The 26,160-nt window shown below is 39.6% G+C and overlaps 1 protein-coding gene across 1 annotated transcript in view; it reads right to left on the bottom strand.

Moving 5' to 3' along the window:
- Positions 1-374: 374 nt before the first annotated feature.
- The window catches only part of GEN1 (GEN1 structure-specific endonuclease), a 29,432-nt gene continuing 3,646 nt past the window's right edge, over positions 375-26,160 (bottom strand). The window contains exons 2-14 of the mRNA XM_087715173.1: positions 23,687-23,872; positions 22,712-22,898; positions 20,312-20,488; positions 18,787-18,897; positions 13,754-13,827; positions 13,027-13,118; positions 9,857-10,007; positions 9,729-9,765; positions 9,513-9,593; positions 7,815-7,945; positions 5,304-5,365; positions 2,576-2,722; positions 375-2,222 (exon numbers count right to left, since the gene is read on the bottom strand). Of these exons, the coding sequence (XP_087571299.1) occupies positions 865-2,222; positions 2,576-2,722; positions 5,304-5,365; positions 7,815-7,945; positions 9,513-9,593; positions 9,729-9,765; positions 9,857-10,007; positions 13,027-13,118; positions 13,754-13,827; positions 18,787-18,897; positions 20,312-20,488; positions 22,712-22,898; positions 23,687-23,847 (2,769 nt within the window). The 5' untranslated portion in view covers positions 23,848-23,872 and the 3' untranslated portion in view covers positions 375-864. The remainder of the gene's footprint in view (positions 2,223-2,575; positions 2,723-5,303; positions 5,366-7,814; positions 7,946-9,512; positions 9,594-9,728; positions 9,766-9,856; positions 10,008-13,026; positions 13,119-13,753; positions 13,828-18,786; positions 18,898-20,311; positions 20,489-22,711; positions 22,899-23,686; positions 23,873-26,160) is intronic.

Here is a 26,160-nt window from a genome sequence, read left to right on the forward strand (position 1 = left end):
ACTGTTACAAATACCATATTTTAAAAGACCGCACTCTTAAACACAACTATTTACGGAGGCAAACTCCCCTGTTGCAAAGTATTTGTGTCTAATTAATTCATTTAAACTACTACTATTGAAAAGCATTGCATTTTTTAAAAAGTCTATTTAAAAAAACGGATTATATACAGTTACAAATGAAAATCATCGATTCTAAGACCATATGATCCCAAGTTAGAAATTAGGTCAAAGGAGAAAACAAAGAGCAGATAAAATATAGATTGTAGCAGTCTTCTTCAATAAATTAGATTTCTAATTCTAAAGGTATCGTACAGGCATAGTTCTAAATTGACTTTTTTTTTTGCCACTTTATAATTTTGGTACTTAACTGTGTGCACGTGTAAGGATTGACTCCAAGACTGGATCTAGAGCATTAATTTGGACCTGAAAATCTACTGCAAAATTATATAAAAACATATACTACGGTAACACCAATCTGTTTGTGTAAAAATGTCAGTAGCTTTGCCACTGCCATTGATCAGCAAGTTGTTACATATTTTATACTCTGCAAAAAAAAACCCGAACATTATTATGTATTTATTTTTGAGTACATGCTATTGTGGTATGATTGATGCAACCATTCAAATTATTTAGGAAAACTTCAGTCCAACTCACAGCAGGTATGTTAGTCAAAATTAGAGCAAGTCACTACAGAAAAGTTGCATGAAGAATTTAATTTGCCAGTCATTTCACTTCAGACACTTCTTTCAATCTTCTACCACTCACAGTTATGGGACTGATTAAATTTAGAGGACATTTAAAACCTGTCAAGACATTTGAGATGTTTCCAGATGAAGACATCAGAGGGAAGGGAACAGGAAGTGCTCAACTGCTCTTCAATCTGTGCTTCAGCCTTTCAGACAGAGGCAATGGGCTCTCAAGCCACGTATTCAAATCACTACCGGTCTCCTGAAGACAAGGATCGAATCCACACTTAGAGAGACTTGCAGACTTGGAGAGAGGTAGAAGCAGATGCTCTTCTGTGGATAAATCAGTGTTGAGTAATTTAAGAGCGTGCTCAACTTTCCCTTTTGGTTCTGGCTGAATCTTAAATGCCAATTTCTTGGTGTCTCTTTTGCCATTGCACTTGTCCTTGGGCTGAACCGTATGAGCCTTTCGTTGTTGTTTTGAGATGCTATGACCTTTCCACCTGCCCTCCACATTTTCACTATCACTGTCATCAGCAGGATCATTATTTTGGCACACACTCTTAAGTGAGCTTTTCGTCATTCTTGGCACAGATTTCCCCCCAATCTGACAGTTATCTAGGACTTTATTTGACCTAGAGAGCAAAATTTGCTGTTCGTTTTCTAAAGGACTCACTTTTAGCACTTCAGTGCACAGCCTCAAAGAACTTCCTGAATCCTTGACTTTATCTGCTGCAGTTGGTGGGTCCTTATAACTTTGGAGATCTTCTCTATAGCTCTCTAAGCTTAGCCCCCGCAGATGTTTTTCTAGTAACATCACATTTTCAATTTCCTGAATGCTGTCAGGAGATGAAAATTCCCCTCCAGGGTTAGAAGTTCTCTTTATTTGTTCTTGCAATTGTATGGCGGCGTTTAACAAAGGCACACTTTTAGCTTTGGGAAAAGCTTCTAAACTTTCCATAGTGGCTCGATCTTTTAAAGACAAAGCATTCTTCTCTTTAGGAAAGCCTGTTTTTGAAACAGAGTAATCTACACCAGTGATCAGATTGGGGTTTGATTTTGCAGAATCTGAATGCTGCGTGAGGATTTTGGCTGCTTTACTGTATGGTGGAGAGCACTGCTTTAAAGAATTATTGCATATGCCAGAGTCAGATTCTGAATACCAAGGAAGATTAACATTTCTTGGGGAAATGCTGAAGGATGTCCCTTCCCAGTCAATGCCACTCAGGTGAAGATCAGTATTTGCAGAAGAAGCCATAGGCTCCTTAACAAGCAATTCATTTTCTGGATTTTGTGAAGCAAAAAAGAAGTTTCTTGGCTTTCCTAATGCAGTAGAAAAATCTGCAGAGTCTGAAAAACGCAGAGATTCGCAGCTCGTTTTTGGAAATTTTTGCAGATCAAAAACAGGCCTCAAATCAGATTTTGAATCTTGGCTGAGAATGTTTTCACGTGCTGGTTGCAAATTCAGGTCAGAAAAAGTATCTTCTACTTTGCTGTCTCCTGCTAAGCCTTTTTTCACGTTATTTTTCTTTTTACCTAAGGCAACAATAACAAGAAGAAAATGTTAGGAACAGAATATTTTGAGGACTGTAAAATTGGAGCTGGATAATACATAAATAAACATATAAAAGAGAATAAGGGATATGTTAATAAGATCAAAGTAGCTATGTATGATAAGTACAAACTCTATTTGTTGTTATGTTAAAATATGCATGGAAATGACAATGCTAGAAAAGTGCTCTATGTCCAATGTTTTAATGTTTACTCAATATTTTTTTTTAAAAAATGTTAATAACGTCTTGTTAACAACTGGCAATTTGAGAAGCATATAGTGACTATTTAAGATATAAAAACATAACAAAACAAAACATGCAATGTTCTCAGCTTACTTTTCTTTTTGTCTTTGCCAATTTTCAACTTCTCCATTTGATACAAAGCAACCACTTCTGGGTAGGCAGCCTCAAAGAGCGTTGACTCTTCTGTTGTTATTAGAAAGGGATTTGCAAGCTGATCCTCAGTTACAGCGGAGTAATGATCTGGAACAAAGAAACAGGGGCAGAGAAACATATTTTTTACTAGGTAACTACCGATGATCCCCTTAATTATCATTTTCCAAGGAACACATGGCTCTTTCAAACTCATTCCTTCAGAAAAAGGAACATATAAAATGACTGTTCCTTTGGGATTGGAATCCGTATCCTACAGAATCAGTTATGAGTTGAGGCTCCCATATCTAACCCTTACTGCAGACTCACCTTCTTAATTGGCATGAAATCCACAAATATCTGCCATTGTGTTTTGACAAATTCTTCACGCAGTCACGTTTGTGCACCCAAATTCTTCACCCAGTTACGTTTTAACTGGTGAAAGGGACATGCAGTCAGGGGAGGCAGGGGATTCAGAGCCTCACCACTGTCATCATGAAAAGAAAAGAAAAATGTAAAAGGAAAAAGGCAAGAGCTGAGGTCAGGCTGAGCTGGTTGCTGCCAGAGTCACCGTGGATGACTCTTCTTAACTGTTTAAAAAAGCTTCTAAAAAGCACCCTCTACAGGAGGAGGCAGGAGAACGACGTACCACATCTAGTCTGACTCTAGGCATTTTATGATCACTCGAGCAGAGTTAAGGAAGGGTTAAAAGCCGAAAAATTCCTGACGTAGGTGAGGCATGTCGTTCTCCTGCCTCCTCTTGTAGAGGGCGCTTTTTTAGAGGGCTTTTTTGAACAGTTAAGCAGAGTCATTCATAGTGACTCTGGCAGCAACTACGTCAGCCTGACCTCAAGCTCTTGCCTTTTTCCTTTTACATTTTTCTTTTCATGATGACAGGCAAGAGCAGAGTTGAAATCCTCTCTGAAACAGCTGGAAAAAGTACGTGTGGGTCAGAGGGAGGGGGACAAATCCAAACTTCATCCTCCTGCTGCAACTTTGTGTGTGTGTGTTTGAGAGAGGGGGGAGGGAGGGAGGAAGGAGAGGAAGAGAGAAGAAAAAGAAAGAAGGAAACTTATTTAGCAAAGGAGAAAAACAAATGCTGTTGCTTTAAATCGGAACTGAGCATGCCTGGCTGTGGAATTCTGGGAGTTGAAATCCACAAGTCTAAAAAAATTGCTGCCTCACCAGCCATAAACCTCACCACACGTCACTGCTACCTACAGACTGATTTCACCAGTTAAAATGTAACTGTGCAATGTAAAGGGCACACAATATATGCCTGGGAGAGCAAGAAAAAGAAACTCTCATTTTAAAAGCTGTCCTTTTCCATTCCGCATATTGAGATTTTCATATTAAAAAGTCAGATCGGTCATTCATGGTACAGCTGGCAGATGGCCTCAAGAATTTTAGAAGGAAAAATTCCCAGTTCTCTCTAAAGATAGTTAGAAGTGAACCTGGGGTTACTAGGCTACAGAAACCTGAACCAACAAAGGGGCAGAGCCAGAATGCCTATGTTAATTTAATTCCAAGACAGTAATTTTACGGAGAACAGACTCCCAGATCCAATTTTGACATCATTGTGTTTTTATTTCTATTATAGTTTCATTTAATTGAATACTTGCACATTGTTAAACAGCTCTCATATATTTATTTATTTTGTATCCCACCTTTATTGTTTTTACAAAGAACTCAAGGCGGCGAACCTATAAAAATCACATTTTCCTCCTCCTGTTTTCCCCACAATAAAAGCCCTGTGAGGTAAATTGTGCCGAGAGTGAATGGCTGGCCCAAAGCCACACAGCTGGCTTTCATAGCTAAGGCAGGACTTGAATTTACCAGACCAAATTGGCTCTGGTTGGACTGATGTTGAGAGGACAAAAACTGAAATCCTTTATTGGTGACTTTGGGCCAGTCATCCTCTCTTAACCCAATCCATCTTCAAAAGCTGTTGTGAAGAAAAAATGCCTCATCTTCTCCCCGAGCACATAGTGAGGAGATAAGTCTCCCAAACATAATGGTTCTATTTCAATGCCATACTGAATGCTAACTGATAAATTCGTCTTTCGCTGTCAATTTGTCACAAACGATTTTTAACCATTTAAGACAATATCCATAACGACACATGCAAAATAATCTGAAATGAGAAGATACGTTTCTGCGTAGGCTGTACAAGTAGCCCTTGATGTATAACCACAGTTGAGCCCCAAATGGATATTGCTAAGTGAAACATCGAAGTGCGTTTTGCCCCATTTTACGACCTTTCTTGCTACAGTCATTAAGTGAATCATTGCAGTTCTTAAATTAGCAATGTGATGATTAAGTGAACCCAGCTTCCCCGTTGATTTTGCTTGTCAGAAGGTTGCAGAAGAGCATCACATGACCCTGGGACTGCAAACATAAATATATACCAGTTGCCAAACATCCAAATTTTAATTACCTGACCGTGGGGATGCGGCAACAGTTTTAAGTGTGAAAAATGGCCATAAATCACTTTTTTTTCCCCACTGCTGTTGTAACTTTGAATGGTTACTAAGCAAACTCTTGTAAGTCAAGAACTACCTGTACTATACATTAAGAAGTGTTATATTTTTATTTCTCAACATGCCCACCTTTTAAAGAGATTTCTTACTCCAGTGTTAAATTGTACTGAAAAGTACCCTTCTGGTATGCCCACTAATACCAGAGTACTAACCTGGCTTTTGCCATTCAATTTCAAAACAAGGAATTCCATTTCTAATCCGTGTCTTGATTATCCTGTAGAAAGAAAAGTTAAGATTTTCATTTTCATTTTATTTGTCTTGTATGCCGCCCACTCCCGGAGGACTCCGGGCGGCTCACAACAGACAAGGGAAAGGGGATAAATAGACAAGACAACACTTTAAAAAAAGACGCAACATTCAAAATTTCCGTGGGGCTGGATGTTTCACAAGCCCCCCGGCCTGCTGGAGCAGCCAGGACTTGGTGGCTTTGCAGAAGGCCAGGAGGGTAGTAAGGGTCCGGATCTCCACGAGGAGGTCATTCCAGAGGGCTGGAGCTGCAACAGAGAAGGCTCTCCCCCGGGGAGTCGCCAGCCGGCATTGGCTGGCAGATGGAATCCGGAGGAGACCTAACCTGTGAGATCTTATCGGTCTGAGGGAGGTAATCGGCAGGAGGCGGTCTCTCAGGTACCCAGGTCAAGATAGTTGTAATATTTTAAAGAAAGTGTGTAAAAATGAAACCGGGCATTTAAGAAGCCACCACGTTGGACCATCCTGCAGATAAGGGCTGCTTCCAGTATTCTTTAACCATTCTGTGGCTATTGCCATGAGTTGGAATACTATACAACTGTGTGAGGAAAATATGTATCATTTCTCTCTGTCTCCTAATCAATCCTAGTCAGCTATAGCTCTCTTATAATCATGATGACTATACGGTTGTGACAATGTCACAAGCAGCATGCAAGAGCATCATAGAGAAGAGGTTCCCATACACCTGGTTTATGTAGGATGCCTCTAGAAACAGGGAGACAATGCAATTATTATCTTCGTATTATTCAGTGTTTATAATTTAAAATCTGATTACCATTAACTTGCACTTCCTTCCACATTCTGTAAATGTCACTTTAAGAGTACTTCAGAACAGTATTCCATGGGCAATGGATGATAGCCACAACCCACACATTCAGGATGATTATTTATGTTAGTTCACGTAGCCAAGCACGATAAATATGATCAGTTTCCTTACATAGATAGAGCCTGGGTGATGCAGTGGTTAGAATGCAGTATGGCAGGCTGATTCTGCCGACGGCCAGCAGTTCAATTCTCACTGGCTCAATGTTGACTCAGCCTTCCATCCTTCCGAGGTGGGTAAAATGAGGACCCTGATTGCTTTGGGCAATAGGCTGACTCTATAAACCGCTTAGAGAAGGCTGTAAAGCAGTGGTCTCCAACCTTGGCAACTTTAAGACCTGTGGACTTCAACTCCCAGAGTTCTCAGCCAGCTTTGTCTTAAAGTTGCCAAGGTTGGAAACCACTGCTGTAAAGCACCATGAAGCGGTATATAAGTCTAAGTGTTAGTGCTTCATGAAGGGCTTCCTTTCTGAGGTCCCCCTAGATGTACTTTCCTGCTCCGCGTATCTCGCTGTTGGGATCACTGTGGACATCAGCCTTTAACTGGCTTTCTTTAGCAGCCTTTTGAAAAATGAAAAAAAATCCAAAAACTCATGCTGATACTGTAGAATTTCTTAGCTTTGAACTGTAACCCTCAGCAGTTTCAAAGGCTGTTTTGAATTGTGGAATGAATATATATATATATATATATATATATATATATATATATATATATATATATATATATATATATATATATATATATATATATATATATATATATATATATATATATATATATATATGTATATATATATATATATTTCTTGAATCTATGTAATGTATTTCAACAGACACACCAGGGAGTCTCAGCTATATCAACAGCAGGTTAACTCCACAGGTGGCGTTCCTGGACTAAGGCAACCACCAACAACAAAGGGAGAGATGGCTTTAGGAACTTATTACCTCCCTGGCTGTGTTTAAAGCACAGTGAAACAGACATCTGTCAAGGTGCTTTCAATTTGGACTCCTGCCCTGATCAGCAGGTTGATGGCCTAAATAATTCCTTCTAGTTTTCAGTATTTGCACCTGAAAACACTATGCCAGTGTTTCTAAACCTTGGCAACTTGAAGATGACTTGACTTCAACTCCCAGAATTCCCCAGGCAGCGAATTCTGGGAGTTGAAGTCCAGACATCTTCAAGTTGCCAAGGTTGAGAACGTGACCCGACAAATGCGCGAACGTCAAAAGCGCACCGACAAAACCGCGGCGCTAAAACCATGATGTCAAAAGCATGCTGACAACAGTGCGCCGACAGAAGCGCGATTTAAGTTAAGGTAAGGTTTAGGGTTAGGTTTAGGGTTACAGCGCGCTTCTGTCGGCGCGCTTCAGCGCTCATTTGTTGGCGCGGTTTTGTCACCGCGGTTTAGTCAGGCGCGCTTTTGTCGTTTGCGCATTTGTGGTGGAACCGGTTGAGAAACACTGCACTATGCAGTATGGAGGCCATTTTGTTCGAAAATGAAAAATGCAGAGTCAGGAGGAGAGGCACAGAACAAAAATATTTTCCATTTCCAGTGACAAAGGGTGAATTCTAATTAAATTATAAATTGAGTTACCGCAGGGCCTGCAGCTGCTTCGGATCAGTATGGCCACACTTCTTTCTGTTCATGTCATAGTAAGTCAGAAGGCTACACAATTTCTCACAGGCGTACTGCTCGGTCCAGTTCATTTTCTTGACAGCAAACCTCTATTTGAAACATGTTGGGAAATCACAAACACAACACAGATGGAAATATATCTACTGAACAGCAGCAGCACTGATTCCCCCTGAAGACTTGACGCATTTAGTTTGAAATGCCACGGACTTTTAGAAAATGTCACAAGGACAGAACAGTCACCTACAAATGTTTTCCAAGCCAAGTAGACATAGAAATATAAAGCAGGGGAAACCAAGAGGGCTCTCTGAGGAAAACCAGACTGCAAAATCCACTGAAGTATGTCCTGAAACACACGTCCTCTTGTTTGGTCGCAACCGTCAGTACAGATAGGAATAATAAGCAGCCGTGTCAGGAAATCTGAGTTGGGGGAAAGCTGTTATCTTTACCAGAGAGATTTCAGGCTGGCCGAAAACTTTTTTCTTCTGTAACCTTCATTCTATTCAGATTAGGCTGAAAACTGATGGCTCTCCAGAGCCCGCAGAGAAATACCTTGAAACTGATTCCCTCCCATGTTATTTTGCTTGTCCAAAGCTTGTTTTTCTCCTCCCATAGGTAAACGTCCTTGCCTTTCATTCCCAACTCCATTCCTTTTGACCTATATCTATTTAGTGATTATGTTCTTGTCAGTTGAGAAGTCATGTCTGACCCATCGCGACCCCATGTACAACATTCCTCCAGGCCTTCCTGTTCTCGACTATCCTCCGGAATCCATTTAAGCTCACGCCTACTACTTCGGTGACTCCATCCAGCCACCTCATTCTCTGTCGTTCCCCTTCTCCTTAATCTTTCCCAGCATTAGGCTCTTCTGCCGTGAGTCCTCCAATGATTATAGCAGCAGCCATATAAAGTATTTAAATGAAGGAATTCGTAACATATGTACACAGACTTTCAACTGTTGACATTAAGGCAGTAGTCATCTAGTCAAAGAAATCGCGCAGAGTTCTGGGCCACCTGCTCCAACCCACTTATCTTGGAATAAGACCTACAAATATTACATCTGGTTACCAAATTTTTCGGAGTATAAGATGCACCAAGATTTTGAATAGGCAATTTTTTTTTAAAAAAAGCTTTTGCATTCTGCAGACCTCCGAAAAACGGCCCATTTTTTGCTCATTTTTGCCCTCCCCAGCCCCAAGGAGCCCTCTGGAAGCCTCCTAAAGGTTATGCACAGCCATTTTTGCAAAGGGGGCAGGGTTTCAGGAGGCCAAAAATGTTGTATTCAGTGTGTAAGACGCACCCAGATTTTCACCCTCTTTTTTGAGAAAAAGATGCATCTTATACTCCAAAAAATATGGTATTTACCTGAAACTGAGGATATTGACATACCTCAGTACATTTTAATCAGCACAGGCCATAGCAGTTACATCTCTGCTTGTTTATGTGGTAGAACAGCATGCAGTTCTACACTGAAAGCAATTTCCCATAAAGGGATCAGCTACCCTTCATTGCATGTCTTAAAACAGAGGCTGCACAGCCATCTCTTGGGGATGTTTTAATTTGGTTTCCTTTGCCAAGCGAAGGATGATCTTAATGGACTAAACTGTATTCAATATTGAGAACATTTTAGCATGCAAGGTACAGTGTCTTAACACATACTTGAAAAGATAATAAATTTGGCCTTTGGCACCCGTTCAACTTCACTGGTTTGTCTTTGCTGATGAGATATTCGTGGATAACCTTAGCAGAGAAAAAGGGGGAAAAATTAAGGCATTTATTATTTATCTTATTTATAGAATAAGATACTTGAGGGAGATAGTTATAGGTTAAGTGAGTCTATTTATGCATGCATGCATGCATGACTTGTAAAATTACCTCAGGAAAGGGAAAACCTTCACATGCCTTGGCTTTTCTGTAAATAAAATATACGCATCTCAGATCTATGAATGTCGAAGAGGTCTTCCTGAAGCAATTCAGAGCAAATTATATGAAAACACACCTACTTTTTTATACCTTCCTCCACTAAGCTCTGTGGCTGCTGTGACTCAGAAGAGTGCCAGTCACAGGGGCAGCTGTAGTTAGCACCCTGGGGCTCACAATATCCCACACTGCCACAGATATGACATCCCGTGTCCTCATGATCTTTATAAAAACCTACAAGAAAAAGGGAGGAGGATTTTATAGGCTAAATATTGTTCTTAAAAGACAAATCTGTCACATTTGGTGTGTGTAATATATGTATAATGTATATAATGTTATGTATAATGGCAGAAATAGCAAAGATGAAGTGCACCTTTCCTTGTGCAAGCAAAAGAAATGACACATTTATTTATTTGACTTGCTGTATTTTTCGGACTATAAGACACACCAGAGTATAAGACGCACCATGATTTTGAAGAGGTAAATAAAAAAGTTTTTTTCACTTTGCAGGCCTCTGAACATCTTGTTTTTTGCAAAAAAGGGGGGGCATGCAGAGCTTTGGGAGGCTTGTAGAGTGCTCCTGGGGCTGGGACAAAAACGGGCCGTTTTTTTGCTCGGTTTGCCCTCCCCAGTCCCCAGGAGCACTCTCCAAGCCTCCCAAATCCTCTCTGCATGTCCATTTTTGCAAAGTGGGGGTGGTGGTAGGCCAAAAATTGCTGTATTCAGTGTATAAGACGCACCCAGATTGTCACCCTCTTTTTTGGGGGGAAAAGGTGTGTCTTTTATACTCTGAAAAATACGGTATAATCCAGTTTGATTTAGGATGGGTAGGATACATAGCAATAGCAATAGTTAGACTTATATACCGCTTCATAGGGCTTTCAGCCCTCTCTAAGCGGTTTACAGAGTCAGCCTCTTGCCCCCAACAACAATCCGGGTCCTCATTTTACCCACCTCGGAAGGATGGAAGGCTGAGTCAACCCTGAGCCGGTGAGATTTGAACAGCCGAACTGCAGTCAGCTGAAGTAGCCTGCAGTGCTGCATTTAACCACTGCGCCACCTCGGCTCGGCACATAGTGCTTCCTCTTCCTTTCTCCTTATAATAACTCTTCTATGAGGTAGGTGTGATTGAGGAAAAGTAACTGACCCAAAGACACTCAGTGACCTTCCCTGGCTGAAGGTAGCTTAGACACTGACCATCTAAAGGTAAAAAGGTTCCCCTCGAACATATGTGCTAGCTGTTCCCGACTCTAGAGGGCGTTGCTCATCTCCATTTCAAAGCTGAAGAGCCCAGCGCTGTCCGAAGACGTCTCTGTGGTCATGTTGCCAGCACGACTAAACGCCAATGGTGCACGGAACACTGTTACCTTCCCACCAAAGATGGTTCCTACTTGCATTTTTTACATGCTTTCGAACTGCTAGGTTGGCAGAAGCTCACTCCGTTATGTGGCGCTAGGGATTCGAACCACCCTTTCTAATTGACAAGCTCAGTGTCTTAGCCACTGAGCTACCGATTCCAATTGATCACCTGCTCTTAGTCTAATAAACTCTACCACTATACTACACTGTTTATGGAAGCAAAACGTTACCAGTTAAGCCAAAATTTAATGCTCTATTGGGTTCACGTAATAACTTCCTTGGTTTGGATTTAGATGCTGTTGAATGTAGCCACTATAGCGTGTAAATGATGCTTTAGGTTAGCTAGGACATTTATTTTCCCCAGACCAATTGAAACAGTTGCTAATGAACAGTCATCTTTCTGATGTAGCTTACGTACTATATGACTAAGTGTAATAATTATGTTAATAAGTATATTTAAAATAAAAGGGTTGTATTGGTTATTGTTCTGAGATCCTTTGCTTTCTGAAGTAAGAGTCTTACCATACTTATGAGAGTATTCAAATAAAGAAACATGTGCTTCATTCAAATATATGGTTTAGCAATGAGTTATTTCATACATGAGATTCAACAAATTACGATTAAGCAGATAATGGCTCAGAGTGGTGTGAAAATCCAACTAATAATTCAGATATAAAGTTAAAGAGAATTTTTAATTTTTCTGCCGAAGTATTGGAATGTTAGGAAACCTTTTGTAATATAACTTAACCTACAGTTTTGTACTATTTGAAGCCGCTGCACACAACTTTTTCCATGCATCTGGATAATATATTATTTTATTTTCTAGTCTGAGGGAAATAGAAGTTTATTATTTTACCTGAAACTGATCTGTGCTTGCTCTGCAAACCAGAGTTTGATAGACAAATGAGAGAATTCACTTATAAGTTGCTTTGACCAAGGGCTGTAATTATTTTTCTTTTCAGCAGACAGAAGATAGTGATCACAGCTCATCATCATGATAACCTATCAGCCTTTACACACCAGGGTGCCCAATTCAAAGGGAGACTTCAATACACGGAATCTATTTTTTTTTTTTTGAACAAATTATTTATACATGTTCACCTTACATACGTAAGTGCTTAATGAACAGTGTATTGTCTGGATCATTTTATTTATACATAGTAATACTTTTCCCATTCCTAATTTCTACCTCTACTATGCAAACATTTGTAAAACAAGTCCCTTTTGTGTCTTCATTTTCTTTTATTTTTAGCGTCAATCTGTCCATTTCTGCACAGTCTAATTTTCTTTAATTACATGTTCCTCTGTAGGTGTTTCCTCATTTTTCCAGTACTGTGCAAATACAATTCTTGCCGCTGTCAAAACACGTAATATGAAGTATAGGTTCCCTTTATCATGCTTTTTCGGTATTATACCTAACAAAAATATTTCTGGCTTATAATCTATATGTTGCTGTAACATTTTTTTCTAACCATGTATGTATTTTTGTCCAATATTTCTTTGCTTTTACACCCTATATAATACCGTGACCCGTCAAAAGTGCGGACGGCAAAAGCGCGATCGACAAAATCGCGCCTTTGACGTCATCACAGCGCGACGAAAAAGATCGAAAAATTCAAATAAAAATTAATAAAAATTAAATTAAAGCAAGCCGATTCACATAAAGGTAAAGGTTAGGTTTAGGGTTAGGGTTAGGTTTGGGGGGCTTAGGGTAAGGTTTTCGCTTTATTTTTACATTTTTTGAACTTTTTCGTCGCGCTGTGATGACGTCACAGCGTGCTTTTGTCGAGCGCGATTTTGTCCTACGCGCTTTTGTGGTGGAACCATATAATACATTCTCAGTGTCTGTTACAGTTCTGCGGAATCTATTTTCTGAAGCTAGGAGCTGACTCACCTGGATGATGGCACACAGAACAGTGAGGTGGTTTTTTAAGTGTTGATACTGGGACTTCACCCTGTTGGAAATGGTCTTTCCAGGACTCAAATCTAAAACAATATTGAAATGGTGATGAATGTATAGCGCTCAGAAATAATCCCAACTCGGGGAAATTGGAAAGTGGAAGAGGGTAGAGGTGGGAGAAGTGCCTAGATTGAACATCCAAGAAGCAGATGCAGACAGAGTTAAATATTTAAGAGAGGAATTTAGGAGGCAAGTAAAAAAAAGCATAGCAATTAAAGCATTGAAGCGGGCAAGAGACGATGGATGGATGATCTCTCTCTCTTTTTGTCCTGGTTTCCTTTTTCTTTTCTCTCTCTCTTTCTCTTTTTAGATAGGCGACATGATTAGAAATTAAATAGGATAGAAAAAAAAGCCTTTTAATAAAGGGTAACATGATTAAAAGCTAGAATAAGTGATAGAAATAGGAGAAGGGAGAATACTAGTGTATACGCTTTCATATAATAAAATATGAATGTAATAATTATGATTAACTCTATTTGTATTAGAATGTATGACATCCAGAGCCACACTGTTCACCCAATGATTTATTTATAAAAAAATAAAAACTCAAAAAAAAAAAAAAAACCCCAATCCCAACTTTTCACACAATATATATGTGTGAGGAATTTGCTTCCTAAAAGAAAAGGGAGAAAATACAGAACACAATTTAAAAATAACATACCTTTGCAGTAAGCTCTGTCCTTTCAAAATTTTGATCAACTTTAAAGCTTGCTCTTTTCCTACTCCAGGAACACCCTTTGAGAACCAAGAGAAGTATCCTGATACAGTTTAGATAAATGTACCGAAGTATACACTATTGTTTCTAAACTACGTGACTTTCATTCAAACTATGAAATCATAAATAATCGGGCAAACTTTATTAAGACATGTGGCTTTTAGGTGATTATTATTTTTTTGGCAGTACTGGTAGTCCTTGACATACAACAGTTCATTTAGGGACTGTTCAAAGTTACAACGGCAGTGAAAAAACTGACTTATGACCAGTTTTCACACAACCATGATCGTGTGATCAAAATTCGACTGCTTGGCCACTGACTCATATTTACGACCATTGCACTGCCCCAGTGTCACGTGATTCACCTTTTGCTACCTTCGTACAAGCAAAGTCAACGGGGAAGCCAGATTCACTTAATAACCATAACAGCTTAACAACTGCAGCGATTCACTTAACAACGGTGGCAAGAAAGGTCATAAAATGGGGGGGAGGGAAATGCACTTAACCAATGTTTCACTTAGCAACAGAAATGTTGAGCTCAGTTGTGGTCGTAAGTCGAGGATTAACTGTAATCACAGTAAAATATCAGTTCGCGAATGGTTGGCCCTATAAGTCAAATCAATAAATGAATTGCAAACTATTTATGCTACATTATCCTTAGCTGTATCGTGCTGAGAAATAGCCACCTCTTAACTTTTAAAAAAGTTGGATTACAGACCGTGTGTCTTTTACACATGGACTATAAACACATTTTCAGTAAGTAAAATTTTCTGAAATTTTGAAATCCACTAGTGTGACTCAAAATGACATAAAAACAGAGATAAACCACTTCAGCAGACCAGACCAGTAGAAGTATACCTGGAACTAGAATAGTCAGGTTATATAGAGAAAGATCACTTGTATGCATCAGAAAGCAAAAGTGCTACATTCAGAGGAAAAAGGTGATCTGCTAGCTCCCCAAACTGTAATCAGAGTGTTACGCAGAGAAGCAAAAGCCTTTCTTTGATCTTAAACGCAAAGACCATCTGTGATTTTAAGCAGTAGAGGCGTGGGGGGGGGGGGAAGCAACCATATTAGGTGTGGAGAGACAGAGGGACAAGAAATCCTGGAAGAATAATCCTTCGTGAGAATTTTGTGTGAGAAAGGAGGGGAGGGCACAGGGAGTTTTCATTCATTTCATTTTTTTTTTTAAAGGGAGCCCATGGATTAACTCATGCTAAAAGCTGACACATTAGGTCCCAGCTTCCCACACTGCCACATTTGGCCAGCAGTTGTGCAACTAGGAACAGATCGGAGCTCAGGCTGATTTTCCCATACGGTTGCCACGTTTGAAAGCAGTAGTATATAGATGCTACTAAACACTATATAAAACCCTCGTGTCTGTTTGATGTTTTATAATCCTCGACTGAGGGAAAGCTTGCATCACAGCGCAAAACTTTTGTCAACAAAGATACCACAAATACACTGTGTAACATACAGGACCCAGTACTCCCAAGGGAATGAAATTTGGGGTCGTCCCCCCCATGGCCATGTAGTCCTCATTTTCAGTGTTACCTCACGGTTTGTCACAAGTCGATAGGGGAACCCAGAAGGAACTGATACGATTCTTGACGCTCCTCACCACTTTCCCACCCCCCCAACAGAATCTTTGCTGCTGGGAAGCTTGTAGGGATAAAGTCAACGGAGAATTGACACACCCTATGTTAATCTCTTTGCATTTTCTCCCACATCTGGATGAAGCCACTTACGTGCCTGCTGGGAAGCGTGACCCGTCAAAAGCGCGAACGTCATAAGCGCGCCGACAACACCACGGCGCTAAAACCACGATTTCAAAAGCGCGCCGACAACAGCGCGCCGACAGAAGCGCGATTTCATTTAAGGTAAGATTTAGGGTTAGGTTTAGGGTTAGGTTTAGGTTTACGTTACAGCGCGCTTCCGTCGGTGCGCTTTCGGGCTAATTAGTCGCTCATTCGTCGCACGGTTTTGTCACCGCGCTTTAGACACAGCGGTTTAGTCAGGCGCGCTTTTGTTGTGCGCGCATTTGTGGTGGAACCGCTGGGAAGAGGAGGGGAAGGTCTGTACAGTGGGCACATCAGTTGTAACACACTGGATGTCCTTAGAAGATTCAGTAGCAGGCAAATGAAGCAATGAACAAGAAAATTCCATCACCAAATAAATAAAACATGGACTAGCTAAAAAAAAAATTAGGTTGTTTCACGTCAAAGAATATTAATTGCAGCTGAGACTGTATTGCAAAGATATTGGTGATATTGGAGGGTGCTTTGCAAATACGTGGCACCCTATTTATTTAACGTACTTCTGTTACGCATATCCTTCCATGGTCTCAGGATGGCTCAGACGCAGGCAGCACGTGGCTCTCCTTTACAAACTGCTGAAATAATATTTTATAGTCAGCATGACTAATGCTGTGGGAGAACAGAAGTTGCAGCCCGACAATCTTCTAATGGCGCCACCTCTTGCTTTTATGTTCACAAAAAAAAAAAAAGCAGCTCTGTAAAGCAGGTCAGCTTGAAAGACAAGGAGTCCCAGCTCTAGAGAAACTTAAAAGAATAAAGGGCAAACACGCAAAATTAACACAAGACATTCAAGGGGAAAGCAAATACTGTCCCACAAAAGCACACTGATATAAAAATGATATATTGCCACCAGCATCGCCATCAGTTACACTTTTGACAGGGTCAAGGTAAGATGCCTTTTCAAAAAGAATGTGCAAAGTATGTTTACAGCAAGAAATAATCTTATGTAACCTGTTACGTGGACGAGTGTGTTGCATTGAAACGGGTGCATTCTCCTCGGATTGCTAAGAGACCTAAACCAAATTGGCCTAGGGTAAAAGGAGGACAAAGGTATTTTGAAACGAATATCTGGCAGCTACTGTAAGGCTTAAAAAAATGTAACTGAAGCAGCTGCGTCAACTTGACAAAAACATACGGTTAGTCCTCAACGTATGACCAGAATGGAGGCCAAAATTTCTCTTGTTAAGTGAGACATTTGTTAAGTGAGTTTGGCCCCATCGTACAACCTTTCCTGCCACAGTTAAGTGAATCACTGCAGTTGACAAGTTAGTAACCTAGTTGTTATTAGCAGATTTTTTAAATTATTTTTTCCCTTCTACAACACCTTACAGTCATTACATCAGCATTGTTATGTCATCATACCTGCACATGTATATAATATTTCGCTTCTATATTTACACACCTTTATACCCAGTTCTATATATATTTATATATATTGTTTTTTGGCTTAATTGATTTTATTCTTGCTTTGCAGCCATTTGTACCAATTGTTCCAAATTTCATAATATTCCGACTCTTCTTTATCTTTTAATTTCAGTGTTAATTTGTCCATCTCTGCACAATCCAATGGTTTTTTTTTAATCACTAATTCGTCCGAGGGGGTATTATTTTGTTTCCAGCATTGGGCAAATGCTATTCTAGCTGTAGTTAGCAGATGTGTTAATATGTACTTAATTTTCTTTGTATATTTCCCTTTGATTATTCCCAGTAGAAAGATTTCGGGTTTGTATTTTATCTGTTCTCCTGTAATTTCTTGCACCCATTTCCAAATTTTGTAACCTAGTTGTTAAGTGAACCTGGCTTCCCCATTGACTTTTTGCTTGTCAGAAGTTTGCAAAAGGGGACCACAGAGCTTTGGGACACAGCAACGGTCGTAAGCATGAGCCAGTTGCCAAGCACCTGAATTTTAATCACGTGATCACGGAAATGCTTCAAAGGTCATAACTGTGAAAAATGGTCATACGTCAACTTCTTTCAGTGCCGTTGTAACTTTGAATGGTCACTAAATGAACTGTTGTAAGATGAGGACTACTTGCACTGGGAAGGCTGTTTTTGTCAACTCCTCCTATCATCTGAAAAAGCAGAGCGGGAAGATCAGGATTAAAAGATCCCTTCTTCACACTGAAGGAAACCCAGACCTAATCCAGCAGGAAGCTTTGATGAAACCGCATTTCTTCCACAAAGAAACTGAGCTTCTTGGTTTGTGGTGGGAGAAGGTTGCAGATCCAGTCATTCCTCCCCTCTCCCCCCCCCCCCCCGCTGCAAGTGTCCTTTGGCATGAAAAAAGAAAACATGGCAGCTGGGAAATAAATCTATTGTACAGGAAACCTGTATGAGAAAAAATTTAATGTAATAGACATATATTTCTACAACCTCTTCTCCTTCATGATCTTTGGCTTTGGTTTGTGGTTTTAATTATGTCTTTCATTGAGATTGTTTTTATTGTCGGTTGGGAACTGCTGAGAGTATGACCTAAGTTAGGTGGCTATCTAAATATTTTAAATAAATAATGATGCCAATAACAGGTTTTATATTCTGTCTGTCTGTCTATCTTTCTATTTATTTCTATATCTATCTATCTATCTATCTATCTATCTATCTATCTATCTATCTATCTATCTATCTATCTATCCTATCATCCCTTTATCTGTCTATCATCTATCTATCTATCTATCTATCTATCTATCTATCTATGTATCATCTCTTTATATCTGTCTATCTCTTTATGTCTGTTTATCTCTCTTTATATCTGTCTCTCTGCCTATCTATCTCGTTATTAATTATCTATCTATCTATCTATCTATCTATCTATCTATCTATCTATCTATCTCTTTATGTCTGTTTATCTATCTGTATGTCTATCTGTTTATATGTCTGTCTGTCTATCTATCTATCTCTTTATTATCTATCTATCATCTATCTATCTATCTATCTATCTATCTATCTATCTATTTATCTATCTCTTTATATCTATCTCTTTATGTCCGTTTATCTATCTATATCTGTCTATCTGTTTATATCTGTCTGTCTATTTATCTCTTTATTATCTATCTATCTATTATCTATCTATCTATCTATCTATCTATCTATCTATCTATCTATCTATCTATCTATCTATCTATCTATCTATCTATCTATCTTTATCTTGATTTTTTAATTTACCTTAGGAAGATAATCACAGCCAAGCAGAATTGCTAATCCAATCAGAGATTCTCGGCTGCAGCCTAGTTTCTCTTCAATATCAGCTATCAAGTAGCAGTCAACATGTGGGTCCTGTGCAGAATAGAGAATGTTAGAGACACTCCCTCTTAATGCTTCATCATTTTCATGTGTTTACTAGTAATACCACAAACATTATTGAATAAGTTTGGAAATACGGTACTTGCTCTAAGGAAAACTGTATCTTGTCAAATTATGATTTGCAGGCATCATGGTGCCTATAAAGAGGAGGTGAACATCAAAGTTTTCTTGGGATCAATTCCAACAATCTAGGATGAACAAGCTGAGGATTTCACAATCCTCCTGCCCCATGGCATAGAAAAGGCATGCAAATATATCTATTCGAAGTTTAGTCCTACTGAGCTGAAAACATATTCTCAAAAGTATATCATATTATAGTCACAGAGAGTAAACAGTGATGGCATGGGGAGTGAGATCAAAATACTTTTCTGAGTGAGAGAGACAAAGGCTATCAGAGATTCAGATTATTATTATTATTTTTAAAAAATCAAAGTAGGAAGTTAGACTTATTTGATTAGAGAAAGGCCAATAACTACATTTATTAGTGACGGGAAACCCATTATGGACTTTTTGCTGTAAAAAGAAAAAAAATAATTTTGTGATTCGTGGGCTTGATTAGAATGTATCTACTCTGGAAAGAAAAAAAAATTATGCTGTAATCTTAAGAGTGAATAAAATACAAATGTACTTGGAACAGCTATTAAGAAGACTGAAAGCCACTTGTTTATACCTATTTATTTTATCTTCCTTTCCTTTTTTCTTTTCCTTCTTTCTTCTCTCCATTCTTCTTTGTATTTTTCACCCCACTTACTGATTACTTTCCTTTCCTTGCTTTTCTCTTTCAAAATATCGTTTATTCTTTTTAAAAATAATTATGAAAAATAGACTTTTAAAAAAAGTAGCGCACGTATGTATGTATGTATGTATGTATGTATATCTTACACAGGAAAAGACCCGAATACAACAAGACCAGCATACCTACACCCATGAAAATCTACGAAAACACACACACACACAGTAGGTTTTGGCGTATTTGGGTCTTTTCCCGTGTAAGATTAAGAGTACCTTGGCAATGTTTCAACGGGGTCCCACTCGAGGCAACAGCCTGAAGATGGCGAGTGGGACCTCGTCGAAACGTTGCCAAGATATTCTCAATCTTACACAGGAAAAGACCCGAATACGCCAAGACCAGCATACCTGTACCTGTGAAAATCTACAAAAGCACACACACACCTGTATCTATATATCTATATCTATCTATCTATCATCTATCTATCTATCTATCATCTATCTATCTATCTATCTATCTATCTATCATCATCATCATCTATCTATCTATCATCTATCTATCTTCTATCTATCTATCTATCTATCTATCTATCTATCTATCTATCTATCTATCTATCTATCTATCTATCTATCTATCTATCTAAAACCAGTAAATTACCTTGATGTTCATGGTAAAATTTCGATACACCGTTTGAGCGCCATAAAGGAAGATATCTCCGTCATTGGTGATGCACCCATCCACGTGGCCATTTGCATTCAGGTAAGCGCACATTGCCTCTGCTTCTCCAGCTGCTTGAATCCATGGGATTCCCAAGCACTCCAGCAGTTCAAGGCACTGAAACAGGAAAAATCCCAATGGAGGAAGCAAATGAGAAATACCACCATAATGGCGATATGAACAACTAATAGTATTACAAATGGTTAGTACAACTGTTATTACATGATTATAGAAGTTAAAACCGAGAGGAAGACAATGTAGAATGGTGAAAGACAAAGGCTAAACATGAATGCCGATACAGAAGGCTACGTATATAACTATTTTATATGGTCATGTTTGTCTTGTTTTCTCTTTGTTTCTTGCATCTCTTTTTTTGTTTTTAAAGGTAAAAATGTTTAATAAAAACTATTTTTTATTCACTATGGGGTGAACAACTCATGGCTGCTCTTCTTCCTTTCTAAAAATGTTTGAGGTAGCCAAGACCACATTGGTACAGATCCTTGACAAATTTCAGTGGCAAAATGCATTAAAATTGGGACAGGCTATATGGCTAGTCCTCAACTTATGACCACAATTCAGCCCAATTTTATGTTGCTAAGTGAGAAATTTGTTAAGGGAGTTTTGCCCCATTCCACGATTTTTCTCGCCACATTTGCTAAGTGAATCACTGCACTTGTTAAATTAGTAACCGGGTTGTTAAGCGAATGAAGGTTGCTCATTGACTTTGCTTGTCAGAAGGTTGCCATGTCCCCCGGACCACTGTATCCGTCATAAATATGAGTCCGTTGGCAAGCATCCCAATGTAAATCATGTGACCATGCGGATGCTGCAACGGTCTTAAGTGTGAGAAATGGTCATAAGTCAGTTTTTTTCAGTGCCATTGTAACTTCTAACGGTCACTAAGCGAACTGTTGTAAGTTGAGAACTACCATATTTTTCGGAGTATAAGACGCACCTTTTTTCCTCAAAAAAGAGCCTGAAAATCTGGATGCGTCTTATACACTGAATACAGCATTTTTTGCCTCCTTGAACCCCGCCCCTTCACCAAAATGGCCATGTGTAGCTTGTAGGAGGCTTTCAGAGAGCTCCTGGGGGCTGGGGAGGGCAGAAATTAGCACCCCCAGCCCCCAGGAGCACTCTATCAGCTTCCTAATGTCCCCCTTTTTAAAAAAGGGATTTTCACAAAAAATGGGCCATGTTTTTGCTTGTTTTTAATAGCAATAGCAGTTAGACTTATATACCGCTTCATAGGGCTTTCAGCCCTCTCTAAGCGGTTTACAGAGTCAGCATATTGCCCCCAACAACAATCCGGGTCCTCATTTTACCCACCTCGGAAGGATGGAAGGCTGAATCAACCCTGAGCCGGTGAGATTTGAACAGCCGAACTGCAGAACTGCAGTCAGCTGAAGTAGCCTGCAGTGCTGCATTTAACCACTGCGCCACCTCGGCTCTATGACCCCCCCCCCCCCCACTCAGGAACCTCTACAAGCCTCGTAAGGGCTATTTGTGCCCTTTTCTTGGAAAAAAAATGGGTCCGTTTTCGCGAAAAACAGGCCATTTTTGGGAGATTTGCAGAGTGGAAAAAAGGTTTTTTTAAAATTTGCCTCTTCAAAACCTTGGTGCGTCTTATACTCCGAAAAACACAGTACCTGTATTCTACTTACAAGGCATAGAGTGACTTAGGCAGTAAGAAGGTGGTATATAACTTTGATAAATAAACAAACAAATAAATCATGTGAAGATATACTCCCCCTAAGCCCCGCTGAGGTAATCTGAACGGTTCCATCACAAATGCGCGCACAACAAAAGCGTGCCTGACTAAAGCGCGGTGACAAAACCGTGCGACGAATTAGCGACTAATTAGCCCTAAAGCGTGCCGACAGAAGCGAGCTGTAACATAACCCTAAACCTAACCCTAACTCTCTTACCTTAAATGAAATCGCGCTTCTGTCGGCGCGCTTTTGAAATCGCGGTTTTAGCGCCGCGGTGTTGTCGGCGCGCTTATGACGTTCGCGCTTTTGACGGGTCACGAATCTGAATATTCCGCTTACATATTAAATATAAAATCAGCAACCATTTCAGCCAAAGAAAACCAAGGACAAGCAGAGAACTTCAGGTTTCAAAACCTACTGAAACTATAAGCCTCCAGGCTTGATGAAACGGGCAGGAGATCAGCACATGTCCAACTAATGCAACCAAATTGCTCTCAAGCCAATGCAAAGTATGCGAAAATTAGCATTGGTTCAATAAAACATATTAAATATGGATGCCTCCTACTGTATGAATCCGATACTGCCAGTACTCAGCATCCTGCAAATATAACCCACTGTGATAGCTTGCCTCTTTCAAAATAGACTTGAAACGGGATCTCCCTTTTTTTGCGATCGCAGGCTTTCTCAGCGTCCCAAAGCGAGCCTCTATTCTCTTCTGCACTGTGCTGCTTTTCAGTCTGGGGAGGTCACCCTCCATGACAAACACCAGATGGATCCCCATTAGTGTTAAAGAAGAGACACGACAGTAAAGATTCCTGTAGTAAGAGAGTGAAGTTAAATAGCGTACGTCTTATCTTAGATTTCAATAAACAATTGATTTATTCCCATGCCTAAGATACTGGAGTTTGGAGTTTATTCAATTTGTAGGCCGCCCTATTCCCCGAAGGGACTCAGGGCGGCTGAACAAAAGCCAAGGGAGGGGAAATTACAAAAAGTAAGACAAAACAATCAGACAATACGAACAATTTAAAAGCACAACAGACACAGCAAATTCGAGTAGTGGGGGGGGGGGACTCAACCCCAGGCTTGCTGGGACAGCCAGGTCTTCACGGCCGTCCGGAAGGCCCGAAGGGTGGAGAGGGTCCGAATCTCCACGGGGAGCTCGTTCCAAACTGAGGTTTTCTCCTAACCTATCACTATAAGGAAACTCCATGGATTCTTGGCTCCCACGGTATCTCCCTCGAAATCACTCTTTTAATTAGAAAACAATTTAAAAGGTAAAGGTGTCAACCACACCAGCCTGGCAAATTCTTGAAGATGGTATGAGGTAGTTTAGGGCTTTTATTTAGTCCACATTGCAAATCCTACCAACATTTGCAGAAAAGGCTCAAGTCTACACTAATGGGGATTAGCAGATGCAGAATCCTTTTCCACGAACACTCAGAAATTTTGTTCAGGGCCTTTTACGGTGAAATGCATTCATTATTCCCCAGACTGAGATCATACTATGCCCTATATCTTATATTTCGTAAAGCACCCAAGAGAAGCAATACATCTTACATATTATATATCAGTAATTTATTATCGCAGGCACTGTACCTACCTAAGGTGTGGCTTTGTGACTACTCCCACCATCTTCTTAACCGACTGTGCTTCACACACCCAGAGACTTAAGTCAACAGCTAATGTTTTTCCTTTAAGACTGCAGAGAGGGGCATGCTGCTTGACAGGTTCCAGGATCTGCCACAGGTTAGTTACTCCCATGGTTCCAAATATTCAGAGGCACTGCCTGCAAAGATCAAGGTGGATGAATGGATGCCACTGGAGTGATTCAAGGCAGCTAAACCAACCACAAACTCTCCAAACAACCCACAATATTTCCCCCTCCAACCCATCCCAATTTGACACGTGCTTGTTATAACATTATAGGACTGCTCCTTATGTCCGTGTCTTTATTCTGTCCCTCTCCCACGAAAGAGTGGTGGAAAAGCCTAAAACTGAAAATAAGAAACTTGGAATTGAGAAAGCACACGCAGGATCATACGGATAATGCCTGTTTTCAAAGGGTGAAAAACCAATACGCATCGCAACGAAAACCTATTGTCAGCGTTCCAAATATCATGCAGAATTAAATCAGAGTCCAAGGCAAAACGATCCTTTTTGTTCCAATTTAATAAGACAGACATCTTAGGCACATCTGTGTTAACCCCAATACTGGAAATGACATCAGAATTCCACCCAGTTAAAAGTTCATGATCTTGTCCCCACACCCACAATCCATCACATGAGAACTGTCGTAACTAACTTGGCAGGCTGGATTGCTGCCAAGGTTTGTCTGAGTTGCTGCCAAGGTCCTTATCTGTTTGTTTGCTTGGCTTTCAGCCACCGAGATTCTAGTCTTGTTATTAAAGGACATTCCGTTTAAGCTTGTCTCGGCATTCGTTACTGGACGGAGGAGGGGGTCAAAACACAACTGCATTATTATTTTAAAATCTAGAGCATGGAAATGTTGATCTAGGCTACTTTGGGCCAGTGGTTACGGAACTGACCTGGAAACCAGGAGACTGTGAGATCTATTCCCCCCGCCCAATTTAAAAATGAAAGCTGACTGCGTGACTTTGGGGCCAGTCACTCCCGCAGCCCACCCCACCTACCCCACAGGATTGTGGTTGTCAGAGAGAAAAAGGAGGAAGAAAGAGAGTTATGCATGTTTACCAGCTGAGTTACTTATAAAGTAATAAAGCTGGGATAAAAATCAAATAAATAAAAATGCATGTCATCTTTAAATTATTTTCTCCTCCTGAATGTTGATTTTTAAAACAATCCAGTGCAGGTTTACTTAGAAGCAGTGCAGTGTTTTCAAAAGGGATTTGTACGTGGAACAAAAGATTACTTCCCTGATCTGGAATATTTCCGTCTGTAAAGTGCTTAGAGAGGGCTCTAAAGAACTGTGAAGCAGTATATAAGTCTAAGTGCTATTGCTATTCTGCAGATTTCTGGCTCTTTATTCCCTTCTTCAATTTTTTTTCCCGCTTTCATGATTTATCCTTCCCTTAATTTTTCTGATTTTATTCCTAATTTAATTCAGTAGCATCTTTTTTTCTTTACTGTGTTACAGTATTGTTTCCAAATATCAGACAAATTAATTCATGCACTGTTTCTTCTTCAATTCACCCTAGAGAAGTCAGTTGGAATGCAATTTATAGGACTGTAATGTACATGGGATTTAGCATCCAAAAGATGCTTTGGCATTCAGGATAATGTAAACACAGCAGATGCTTTAAAGTGTTGTAGACAAGTGTCACATGCTCCTTAGCACTCTGTCAATCTAAAGAATTGTACAATCCTAATTTTTTTTTAAAAAAAAACCCAAAATGGGAGCAGTGCCATCTAATGGACACCTACCTGTACAGCATTATACCTACAAGAGGAAATATATGGTATAGCCTTCAACCACTGGTTGGAGTCATGGGAATCACAGCATAGCCTAATATTTTTGAATGATATTAGATGCATTGTAGCAAGGAAGAAATAGATTGACTATAATTCCAAAGAGTCTATTTAAATTCATCATCATCAACAACAAAACTACCTTCACCTGGTTCAGCAAACTACATAATTTCACAATAACTATTCAGGATTTTTCATTGTTAAGCCATACTAATGTTATTAATGGAGTGCATTACTGTTGTCTTATAATTAAGCACATTTTGCTTAATAATGTGAGTTCTTTTCAGAATTAACCAGAATCCACTTGGTCCAGTAATGAGTAAAAAAACATTTTTTCCCCTCAATATTTCTAGCAACTCAACCCAATATATGCATTAGCGAGATATGATTGGAGATGATATTATCCAATATTTGGAATCCACCCTACTCGTCCCTACTTTAATCAGTCAGAGATCCAACAGTGGATTCGTATCCTATGGATCTTTTCCCTTCTTTTGTGCATACATAGAAAACCTTGTCTATAATTTACATCTGTATACCCCCATGGTGTTAATCAATGCAATGTCTCCAGAATGAATTATGCATAAGAGTTATCTCCAATTGCTTAATAGAATAGCTGTTGAAGAC

The sequence above is a fragment of the Thamnophis sirtalis genome, unplaced genomic scaffold (assembly GCF_051295495.1).
Source record: "Thamnophis sirtalis isolate CommonGarterSnake01/CBP01778 unplaced genomic scaffold, rThaSir2_p1.2 scaffold_5, whole genome shotgun sequence".
Classification (NCBI taxonomy): domain Eukaryota; kingdom Metazoa; phylum Chordata; class Lepidosauria; order Squamata; family Natricidae; genus Thamnophis; species Thamnophis sirtalis.